This window comes from Dermacentor andersoni, chromosome 4 (assembly GCF_023375885.2).
Source record: "Dermacentor andersoni chromosome 4, qqDerAnde1_hic_scaffold, whole genome shotgun sequence".
Lineage (NCBI taxonomy): Eukaryota > Metazoa > Arthropoda > Arachnida > Ixodida > Ixodidae > Dermacentor > Dermacentor andersoni.
The window spans coordinates 116,015,972-116,028,005 of NC_092817.1; the positions used below are offsets into that span (position 1 = coordinate 116,015,972).

The following is a 12,034-nucleotide window of genomic DNA, read 5'->3' on the forward strand; positions in this document are numbered from 1 at the left end:
TAATAAATTGAAAGCTTGCCGAGTTAGCGATCAGACCTCAAGGCTGATATTCCCCACTTGCAAACTTAAAGCACAGGTGGTCCCGTATGCTAATTGAAAGAATGCACAGTGCTTTTGAAAAGAAGAAAAAAAAAAGAAATATAGCTTGGCATTTATGGAAATACCCAGGCAAATCAGTTTCGCCCAACTTGAGTATTGTGTAATGAATACGTTTTCTTTTCTTCTCCCGGCTTCTGTGCTTGCAGAAGACGTCCCTGGTGTCCTTCCTGTCGTCCAGCGTCCCAACAAGGCCGCAGATGTCACTCACTTTCCTGCAGGTGGTGCTGTGCATCGTGGTCTCCCTGGGCGCCGAGTTGCGCGGTGGTGTCGCGCTGTGCTGCATCATCTCACCCTTTGTGCTCAAGCTGTGCGAATCGTTTCACGTGAGTCAAGCTCAATTCAAATTTCTTGGTACGCCCGCTTAGGCTCTCGCTCAGGATCTCAAGCTACTGGATGATGCCATGAGCAGTCGTAAAGGACGTTGTGTGACAATTGGCGCTTTTCTTTTCTGAAAGAAATGAATGAACGAATAAATTTTGTTAGAAGCATAGATGGTTCGTTGCCTATTGCAAGGGGGAAGGAATCGGATAAAATGCAAGGTTATGACGAAAATAAAGCGTAGCGTTATGCCAACAAAATAGCTCGAGTATTTGTAGCACTAGTACTGGCAGGTGGACTTGTAGGTGTTTTATCTGTAGCTTGCTAAATGATAGTGTTTTATCTCTAGCCTACTGAATAATAATACAATTTAAAAACCAAAGACATAAACGATTTCGCATTTGCGAGGAAGGTAGGAGGGAAAACAGTAGTTTTTCGTGCCTTGAAATTTTCAATTCCAGAGGTGCCTCTCGAAGTGATCCTTCAGTGCGGAATTCACTTCTTTTAGAGAGAGGCTGAAAAGCTGGATATTGCTTCCAGGACAAAAACAATAACCACGTTGGTAATTATTAAATGTTCAATAATTAACTTTAGTTATTCATTTGGGAAATTGATGTAGATTGGCAGTGAAGTCACATCGGCTTAGCAGAAATCCTAGGACTAACACAACTTTTGTGAAATCTGTGGTTAAAATTTACCACGAAATATATCGGCATTCGGTTTAATAGTTTTCCAAACGCCTCCCTCCAGCTCATATAAACTTGAACGCCAATCCGCATTCAGCGGATTTTGGGAATGAATATCTTGAAACTGGTGCTAGGCTTGTAATTACGGTAAGCACAGATAACTTCACTACTGCTTGGCGAAAATTTTACATTTTCAATACGTTTCCCAAGGTGAATCATACAGAGGTTAATTAGCGAATCGTTTTGGTTGCTGGGAATTTCGTTATGTCCTCAAAGTAATGTCTGTCTCTGCAAATATAAGCATCCTGAATATGCAGAAAAGCACTATCTAAAAGGCGATTAAACGAAATCTGTTCGAACGAACGAACGAACGAACGAACGAACGAACGAACGAACGAACGAACGAACGAACGAACGAACGAACGAACGAACGAGCGAACGAGCGAGCGAACGAGCGAACGAACGAACGAACGAACGAACGAACGAACGAACGAACGAACGAACGAACGAACGAACGAACGAACGAACGAGCGAGCGAACGAGCGAACGAGCGAACGAGCGAACGAACGAACGAACGAACGAACGAACGAACGAACGAACGAGCGAACGAGCGAACGAGCGAACGAGCGAACGAACGAACGAACGAACGAACGAACGAGCGAACGAGCGAACGAGCGAACGAGCGAACGAACGAACGAACGAACGAACGAACGAACGAACGAACGAACGAGCGAGCGAGCGAGCGAGCGAGCGAACGAACGAACGAACGAGCGAGCGAACGAACGAGCGAGCGAGCGAGCGAGCGAACGAACGAGCGAGCGAGCGAGCGAACGAGCGAGCGAGCGAGCGAGCGAGCGAACGAACGAGCGAACGAACGAGCGAACGAGCGAACGAATGAACGAACGGGCGTACGGACGGACGGACGGAAGTGACAGGCAGGCATGCAGGGCATGCAGGGCAGGGCAGGGCAGGGCAGGGCATCTCAATTTTTCGAAGACAGGCACACATACAGACCGTGTGTCATATCATTTGCGACCTTTCTTCTCCCATTTCACGGGCGCAGTGGCATCCCCTGAGGCTTCTCATACCCGTCACGATGTGCTGCTCCATGGGGCTCTTTTTCTCGGTAACCTCGCCGGCCAACAACCTGCTCATGGCCAAGGAGCGCATAAATCTCAGCAACCTGGTAAGGCGCCTACTGTTTCGAGTGGCGAATGATTCACTTGATTCTAAATGCACTAACGTATGATACAGAAACTTGCACGTTACCAAGAAACCTTGAGAAGAGTATAAAGACGGCACAAAGGGCCATGGAGCGAAAAGCGGTAGGCGTAATGTTATAGGAGCCCTGAAACACTTTTTGAACATAGTAAGAGAGTGTTGCCAATCGGTCATATAGGCTGCTGTGAACACTTGAGCCAAATATTACCGCACTGCATACATCAGGGAACTTACAATATCGTGTCAAAAAACAGTGAAAATTTGCTTCCTCTCGCTTCTGTAATGTCGTCGTGCAGCGTTATATTAGAATAATTCGAAGGATGGTTGCGGCAGAAGAATTGTGAGACGACGTCCCTTAATAGTGATAACATTCTATGATTAATCGAAAAAAATGTTTCAGGGCCCCTTTAAGAAAAAAAAAAGAAAAGAGTGTGGATTAGAGAGGAAACGGGGGTAGTCGGTATTCTAGTTGACATTAAGAGGAAGAAATGCAATTGGGCAAGTCATGTAATGCGTGGGGCAAAAAGTCGGTCGTGTATTAAAGTTGCGGAATGGGTGCTAAGAGAACGTAAGTGCAGTCAAGAACGGCGGAGAACTAAGCGGTGTGATAACATTAGGAAATTTGCAGACATATCATGGCGTGAGCTGGCGCAAGACAGAGGCAATTGCAGATTACTGGCGATGCCTTCGCCCTACAGTGAACATAAAATATGCCGCTGCTGCTATTGCTGCTGCTACTGCTGCTGTTACTACTACAGCTGCTGATTATTCACCACCGCTTTCACAATAACGTCTCAACTCGGTAGCCTCCTTAATTCAACCAAAGTAGAGTGCAGCGTCGAATTTCTAATGAATCAGTTGCGTGGTCTCAGTAATCCTACAGGGTGATCCTTGCGATTTGGAGTTCTTTGAGTGAGACTTGGCCGTTCCAGTGCTGTTGATTAGGACAGTCATTGTGCCCGATAACGAAAGTTAAGCTGTAGGGTTTGCAAAGGATTCTCACCGAGGACCCATGGTAGACACACGACTTTGCTTGTGGAACGATGCCGTCTCTACCCCGTGGCATCTGAGATGGCAACGGCGTGTCACACTACGATCTCGGAGGCCGCGCTCTATCTACTCACCGGAGTCGAGATAGGGCATATTGTGGAGACGCGATTGACGACAGCATTATTACCGTCTCGGCCATAATTCGTAGCCTCAATTTTTCGTAAAATTTCAAGTTACACTAAATTGAAAAAGAAGATAACACCTTACAGTGCAGCTTACATAACGCAGAAAGATGGGAGTGTTAATACAGCTGAGTATGCAGTCAAATTAGCTAATGTCCAGTTGATTCAAGGTTCATGGAGCAACACAAAGAGGACAAAAAATGAAATGATGGACTTTTACATGTCAAAACCATGATCTTATTATGGGGCACGCCCTAGTGGGGGTCTCCAGATTAATTTTGAACGCGCACATAAATCTAAGTATGCGGGTGTTTTTGCATTTGGCCCCCATCTAAATGCAACCGCCATGGCCGCGATGTGATCCCGCGACCTCGTGCTTGGCAAACACAAAAAGGAGTGCTTATATTGTGTGGTCTTATATAAGGTAAGAAGACAGCTAATACACCGGGTGATACACAAATCGGCGCTCCTGTCTTCCTTGCTGGTCTCTACAAAATTACTAGCTCGTTTAGTTGAGTTTTTCGTACGTTCGATTCACAAACACTGGTTTGTTTTAAAGTATTGTACATATGATTTTCTGCATTTCTATAATTCTGTATTAGGTGCGCAATTGACATATCTGCTTTTGGTGTGGAGCTGTGTAAAAATAGCACTTTTTCTGAAGCTTTATGAACCATGTGAGGACCCAGTTGTAAAATACACGACCATCAGTCGATATATTTTAGCGTGTTGCTTTAAATGGAGGATATTTCACAGAACTTGATTCAGAGGTTGTTTCACAAAGGCCATATGTCTACACTTAACAAACATCTTAACAGGTTCACAAATAAGATGACTTCCAACTAAGGCTGCTACTTCAGCTCGCTCGCTGATTCTTGCATAAGGGCAAGAGACTTGAAGGCGCCAGCTTTGCAGACGCATGGCGTCGTCTCGTGCAGGCGGCAAAATTAGCATACCCACGGTCACCCACCTTGGTGAATTCATTGCCTGCATTGCGTTCTGCTGCTGAACATGAGGTCGTGGGCTTGACTCCCCGGTACGCAGCACCAATATTTTGATAGGCACCAATATTTTGATAGGGGCAGAATGTGTAAACTAGTGCAACGACTTGTGCGCATATTTGAAATCGACCAAGAACCTTCCTCTACTGTGTTTCCATAGCTAGTACGTCTGTTACTTTGGGCTGTTAAACCCCATGACTTGATTCGATTTATTCAAGTGGTCCTGGCGTGCTCCTACTCTAGTCTTTCACTTTAATATAACTTTTGCGGTACAGCGGTTTGATTTGATTTGATTTATTGATTCCTCGCACGCTCAAGAGCAGGTGGGGACGAAATGCACGTGGCCTGACAGACAACTCTGCACCGGTATAAACATTAGAAATCGCTTGTCCATCATTGATCATGGAAACACGCAAATAAACACGCCGTTTTAACAAACTGCCATCACAACATAAATCACACTGTCACAAGTAAAGAAAGTGATCAAGACTTTACATTAACACACATTTCGATGGTATACTTTTACATTCATAACAATAAAACCGAGGAAAAAGGTGCAGGCAAGGTTAGGTTACAGGGTAAACACCTAGCCCACAAGCGAAAAGTATATCGTGGGCAACGGCATATGAATTTGTTAGTGTTGACGTACCATGCAATATGACGTCTGCGGCAAAATGACGCTCTGTGCTTGCGTTTTTCGACTTTGAACACACTGTTTCGAGGTGTGTGATTGCTTATGTATTCTCCTCGTCTTTTTTTTTTTCAGGCAGTGTCCGGCTTGTTCGCCCACCTCATTTTCGTGACCACGGCCGTAACCATGACGAACACCATAGTCCCGACAGTGTTCAATATAACCACTCAGCCGTTTAGAGGGAATCCGTGAGCCGCGCGGGATCGTGCGTTGTGCGTTTTCACATAAAACCGACTTTCTCCGCTTGTTGTGGGACAATTAAGCAACAAGGATGGCTTGATGCTCGCTTTTGTTTTCAACGGACGCGAATGCGCGAAACTGACCCCAAACATTGCTGAGAATAGTGCCAATGAGACGTATCATATCGAACATAGGAACAAAAGTTTAATCTAGGCTGCATCACCTAGCATGATAGCAGCCTGTTTTAGAACACACGCACACAGTAAGTTCTTGAGATCCTCAGGCATCGATGTGAGTTCGTGTGCGTGATTTTGCATTTTTTCAAAAACACATGTAATGGCCTCTGCATGATATGAGCGTAGACAATCATGCGGGCACGAAAGTACGCGTTACCGGACGTAGTTTAACGGCTTGTGCAGCCGTTACCTAGCCGAAGTACTCTGCAGTCTGCGTGTAGATGCCTTTGGAATCATTGTATTAATGTTAATGTTTGTGAATGAGGCACAGCGCTTGTTCTTTAGGCGACTCGGTCGATTTTTCTAGGTCAGTGGTTCTCAATAACGTTCATTCTGCGTGTTTTCTTTCTCACTTTGATTATCTGTGCTAAACGGTGCAAGTAATAGTTGTAAGGTTTCAGCGAAAAATACATTTTTAAGATCGTCACACGTGATCATTACTTGCACCCGCGATCACTTGTTTCGCGGGCAACATTGCACTTAGTCAAGTCAGCACCCGTTTTGCGAGCAGACGACGCTAACAGAAGAGCGCGGGTGGTTACCAAGTACTGCCACTGGGCGCACCTCTGTACTGTGCAATCAGAGAATAAACCATGACGTAAAACCAGTACATATAATGTCGACTCATAGCATCCCTAAAGAACACATACATTTTAAATGAATAGCATGTGATAATGAGTGGTTTCTAAATTTTTATTAAGTTTCCTATATTGGGGATTGAGGGAAGATTCCGGGCTCGAAAAGAACCAAAATAGGGTAGGCCTTTGAAGGAGCACACTGTGCCGATGGTGCCGACGCTCTTGGCATTCGGAGGCTCTGTAACCATTACCCGAAGCATCATATGTCAACAGCCCGCAAAGCAACGTGCGTCGGAACCCCGAATTCTCGCTTTGATATGTAATTATCGAAGATTATAAAATAAGTTACCTTGCGTATATCTAACTTGAATAGCCAAATTCACGCGTTTTTTTTAAAGCCCGTAATCCATGATTTTTTGTTTCTCGTTTCACCGTCGCCATCGTGAATGTCACTGGGAGTTTGTGCGGCTGCGGTGGCTAAAGCTGATGACGCGGTTAAGCTTCCGTGGGAGGTCCGAAGCTGTCATGTGACCATTTTGTCGGTGAAAACGTGCAGGCGGCGTCGACGTGCAGAGTCGTCCAATATGAAAAGGAACACCGGATTTGTGTTCAAAGCCTCTAATTTTACTTGTGTTTAATATTAACGGGAGAAAGCTTAATGAGGAGGATTCTTCAAAGGGAGACTAACGTAATAGCAGTGATAACGCAGTAACGTAATAATAGCAGTGATAATAGCAGTAACGTAATAGCAGTGAGTATGAAGAACCTTATTTAGGTCCTGAGGGATCAGTCTGGGACGGATGCGGGCCGCTCCCACGTCGGGACAGAGAAGCCGAGCTCCTCGGCTGTCACACGGGCCCTTTGGACAGCCCTGACTTTGTCTGCCAGCACTTCACTATGCAGCATCCGCTGCCGCCACTGTTCACCTCGAGAACCATCACCGGTCAACGCCAAACAGCGCCAAAGCATGTGTTCTAAATCAAGCAAACCCCCACAACCATAGACTGAAACGCCGCAGTCCGGATTAATTTTATTCATTATGACTGGTTTAGGGTACGTTCGTGTCTGCAGAAGCCTTAATGTAACCGCCTGTGGCCTATGAGGTTTTGACTTGCACGTTTGCATGAATCCCGGTTTGAAAACAGATGAGGGGCTCCCTTTAAAGCAAGTGGTGTCCAAAACCCGATGTCTATGACGTGTTTCCGGCTACTGCAATCGTTTCCGCCGCATGCAGCCAAAAAAAGCATGACCTTTGAGATCTACATCTGTAATCCGAAGGGCGCCACCACTCGGGCGCTGATTTGGACGCCACCCATTGGACGACGGTGTACTTCTGACGCAGGGGGCGAGAACGCGCTTATATAACTTCACTGTATTTGATGTATCGATTGCTGCAATTGGTACACATCTGCGACTATTTAATTTTATTAAAGCTATAAAAATCAGGATCATTTTGTCTCAGCCAAAAAAATCTAACGCTGCACAATAGTTATCCCTGTGACTATAGCTAGCGCCGAGGCCCCAGTTATATTATTGCCGGAATACTTAATTCTAGTCCAATCTTACATACTTGAACCTCGAGTAACCTCTCTATCTGGTTTGAGTATCGTCGGTAGCACAAAAAAAGTGGGTTTATTGATTGAATTTCCTTACAAGTATAGTTGAGAGGAGACACCAGACCAGGGGCGCTATAACGTAAAACTATTCCAAACTTTTCTATTCAAATTCTGCAATCAGCCTTCCGCGATTGGTCACAAACTTTTTTGGACCACCCCCACTTCGCCTGTCTGTCACGTATGCGACATCACGAAAAGCGCGATACCTCTCCATCTGATATGTTTATTTCAGAAAAAAAAAAAACAGCGATGATGAAGGTCTGAAAATATTGCCAGTGATAATTTTTTAGAATCATTTCGCAAGCGAAATTGTCTGTACTTCGATGCAGTTACGTACGCTCTATCAATAGGGATCGTAGGGCCCCTTAAAACCGTTCTGGCTAATAAAACCGTCATGTTGTTTAAGTGTAAACCGTTTTGGCCTGGAACCCATAGAAAATTGATTTTGGTAAGTTTGCAGGGACTAAAATATCGGAACGCAATTAGGAGAGCTGTATTCCTTCTCGTGGAAAGCGAAGATCATACTAAAAGAGAATCTAACTATTCAAGCTCACGATTTATTCGTTAGAATTTCGCTTTTCAATAGAACAATTGCCAACCGTTCTGATATGAAGAATGTATAACCTGGAAGGCGAAAAGAAAAAAAAATACAACCAAGGCAAGGAAATAAGATGCGTACACCAACCGTCCTTTCAGAAAGCGGCGCATCAGTGGCTATTATATTGATTATTTCCAAGTCAGCAAGGTGATGTTATACCTCGCCATTTAAATTTCAGAAGGTAATTAGTTAACCGTTTGGGCAAAAATACCGACAAAACCAATCTAACGAATTGAATTGGAATAAATCGTTGAGTGAATATGTTGCATCTTTACATTCAACGGTCTAGCTTTGTTTGTACAAATACAATCTCAGGGTTGCATAGTCGCGACAAATAGGTTAAAAAAGCTATACAGTTGGATCATTAATGAAAACAACATTGGATCCTCTCTGCGGAGAACCGCAAATTTTTAAAAACGTTTGAACGGTGAAAATCGGCACTGTGCATTTTAAACATGGCGTTCGCGCTTGAATGTTTAGAACAGCGTTTGACAACGAACTTAGGTAGCCCGAAGCGCAAGCGTAGAGCTGGCCTTTCTAAAATTATCAGAGCATGAACTTTATAAGCTTGGCTGGCATAAGACAAGCTTCCGCACCAGAAATCCATGATGGTACGTACATGCATGATATATATAGTTATATTAAACTACGACTTGGCAACCCGTAGTGTCGGTTACAGAGCTTACAAACAGATCACATGGCACGTGTTGCTCAGTGGGGCTTCGTTAATTTAACGTCCCGTCCTACCTTATGCCGAGGCACATAAAGGAGTACGTATGGGGCAGAAGCTTTCGACAGTGCATCAGTTAAATGTAAATAGGAAAGTTTAGAAGCAGCAGGAGAAGTACACTTTTGCTGACGTTCAGCGATATGATATATGCATTACGTGCATTCCCAAGCCGTCTTTCGAGAGTACATAAGTAACACTGTGACAACATGAATGTAAATAATTATCACAAGCAAAAAAGCGATGTGCTGTGCATAAACGCGTAAATTCTGATGGCGGGCGATGTGTATATATATATATATACATACATATATATATATATATATATATATATATATATATATATATATATATAGATATATATATATATATATATAATAGTTGCTAAGTTGTTATGGTGTTGGGCTGCTAAGCACGAGAGCACGTGATCGAATCCCGGCTACGGCGTCCGCATCATTTAAGCGCGGGTACCCGAGTACTTCGATTTAGGTACATTTTAAATAACTCAGGTGGTCCAAATTTCCATAGTCCCCCACGACGGCGTGCCTCCCAATCAGATCAAGGTTCTGGCGCGTAAAACCCTACGATTAAACTACATTGAATAAAACAGGAGATATAACGCTGCTCTTCGTGGTACCCCGCGCTTCTGCTTGTATACCTAGACGATGAACATCCACTAGGAACATAATAATCAATTTGACGGGGGCTAAATATTCTTTCGGTCTCGTTCGAACACTGAAAACCTTTTTTTTCTTTTTCAACAATTTAATGCGCTCACCACTGTCTGTTTTCTTTGTATATCCCACACAACTGCTGCACGCAGACTGAAAGCATGAACATACCTGAAACAACGGAGAGGGATACAATATGCGCGCGCGTGTCTGTTGATCGGATGCTTGGTTTCGGACCCTGCTGTTCTCTCAGTATTAGGGGCGAGAACTTGGAGTGGCGCCCTCTCACGAGTGACGTCACGGCCAGGACGCCGCTCGCTCCGGCTCGCTCGGCTGCCGCGCGCGCTCGTTCCCTTCGTGTATGCTTGGGGTATGAGTGGCTCGTGATGTCGGCTTCTTTCTGCTGCCATGCCTGAACCACAGTTCCTTCTTCAAAAGCGCGTGAGTCAAGAAAATTTGCGGCTTTGATATTGCAAACTATGTAACGTTGAAGGGGTCCACTGGTTTTGCAATGCATATATGCACCGTGTCTGTCCATAAATTTTGTGCAAAAAGAATGTCTGCAAATTCAACACGCGAAGTTGTATATGATGCTTCGCTAAACACTTAACATTTCCTTAGTACTTAGTTATTAGAGACATTGCATTGTCAACATGTTATCCGTGTTAGAAAGACACTGCCCATGGACGCTGTCATCATGATTCTTATTACTTTTGTGAGTTGTTCTAGTCAAATGTGGCCACTTTATTAACGCGTAAAAGAAATAGTTAGGCGCGCATTTCATATGAAAAAGATTGCTGCTACTTTCACCCCTCTCTGAAATAGGCCCCCATACAACGAATTTACCATGGCTGTTAACACGATGGCGCGTCATGTAGAGTATCTACATAGCTAATTCACAAATACCATAGAAGCAATCACTTGAAAGAAATGTATCGAGGTTAAGATCGACAGCCAAGCAATTGCGAGTCATGAAATGTTCCATGGCTTGCCCTCGGTAGCCTTTATGGACAATATGGTACACCCCTCACGCAACAGTAGCAACCTACTGTCGTTATCCCGAGGCGCGCATTGTTCGCGAAACCCATCAGTTCACTACAACTTTGAATTGAAATCATGAAGCAGTTTTTACAGAGCCAATTGCAATGCCTAAAGTATAGTCGAGGTACTACAGGGAAGCTTAGGGTGCCTATATACTCGAGGTACTACAGCGAAGCTTAGGGTGCCTATAAAAGGAAAATTAATGCACCTTATGCCTCACCATGTCTTGATCCAGCGTTGTTTAAATATACAAACGGAGAACTATTCCCTTCGTCCATATATATGAACCTCGCAAACCTTCATAAGGAAGACACCACAAGCCTTACATCTTTCACTTGATTTTTGACCCTCCACAGGGGAATTATAATATCTTCAATATGTCCCATACTACTAATAAATGACGTTACGGCTTCTTTCCGGCTGCAGCCATACGGTCCAAAAGGCACATTTTACAAAAAAATTTGGGCCGAGCAGCCTGTATCAGTTCGCCTAACAGATTCTTCACGTATATTCCTCAAGCAACAAACACCAATGAATTGCTCTAGTGAGTTGAACGTGTAGCACGGAAAAGGGAATATATACTGCTACATTCCTTCTCGTAGTCTGCGAACAGCTGCAAGCTTCAATTAGCTTTATTTCAAATTACGCAAATTACCGCCGATTAATATAAACACGTGAAGAACCTCCTAGTTTTGAGAAGCACTTAAAGAAGCAAGTGGTGCTGGTTTAATCTAAACTGTAGTGTTAGTTAAGTCCTTGTGTTACTGCGGAGCGTTTCTGTGAAGAAATACGAAAATATACCATGAAATACTCGTTGTGAGCAAACCTGCTTTAGCGGATTAAAATCAACGTAACCGTTGTAGAAGTCATATATAATCAGTGTTTATTGCGAAATAGTTGCACCGCGGCAGGTATAGTATCATAACTGAATTCTTACATGCTATGTTTACGGGGTTGTCGATCCGCGCATGAAAAACCCGCAATGGGCTGGTCTGCGCTCCTTCGGCTGGCACTGTAGCATCGTCTTTGAGAACTGTATTGTCGTCTAAGAAATAAGCTCTTTGAATAAATTTGCGCGAATGAAGACGTCGTAAAAATATGTTTGAGACGATTGCCATAAGTGTACAAGCAGAGGGAACGAGAGCGAACGAATGAAAATACTTCAGAAGGCGCCCAGACACCGCCCGAACTGCAGCAGA

The 12,034-nt window shown here is 44.1% G+C and overlaps 1 protein-coding gene across 4 annotated transcripts in view; it reads left to right on the plus strand.

The window, feature by feature from the left end:
• Positions 1–12,034, plus strand: part of LOC126537405 (Na(+)/dicarboxylate cotransporter 3-like) — a 96,841-nt gene that overhangs the window by 69,020 nt on the left and 15,787 nt on the right. For 3 of the 4 annotated variants that reach the window (XM_055074328.2, XM_055074329.2, XM_055074327.1), the window contains 2 exons: positions 246–422; positions 2,167–2,289. In XM_055074328.2, the coding sequence (XP_054930303.1) occupies positions 246–422; positions 2,167–2,289 (300 nt within the window). Of the gene's footprint in view, positions 1–245; positions 423–2,166; positions 2,290–5,263; positions 6,032–12,034 lie in introns of those variants that run through there. The other variant, XM_050184415.2, reaches the window with a different exon arrangement.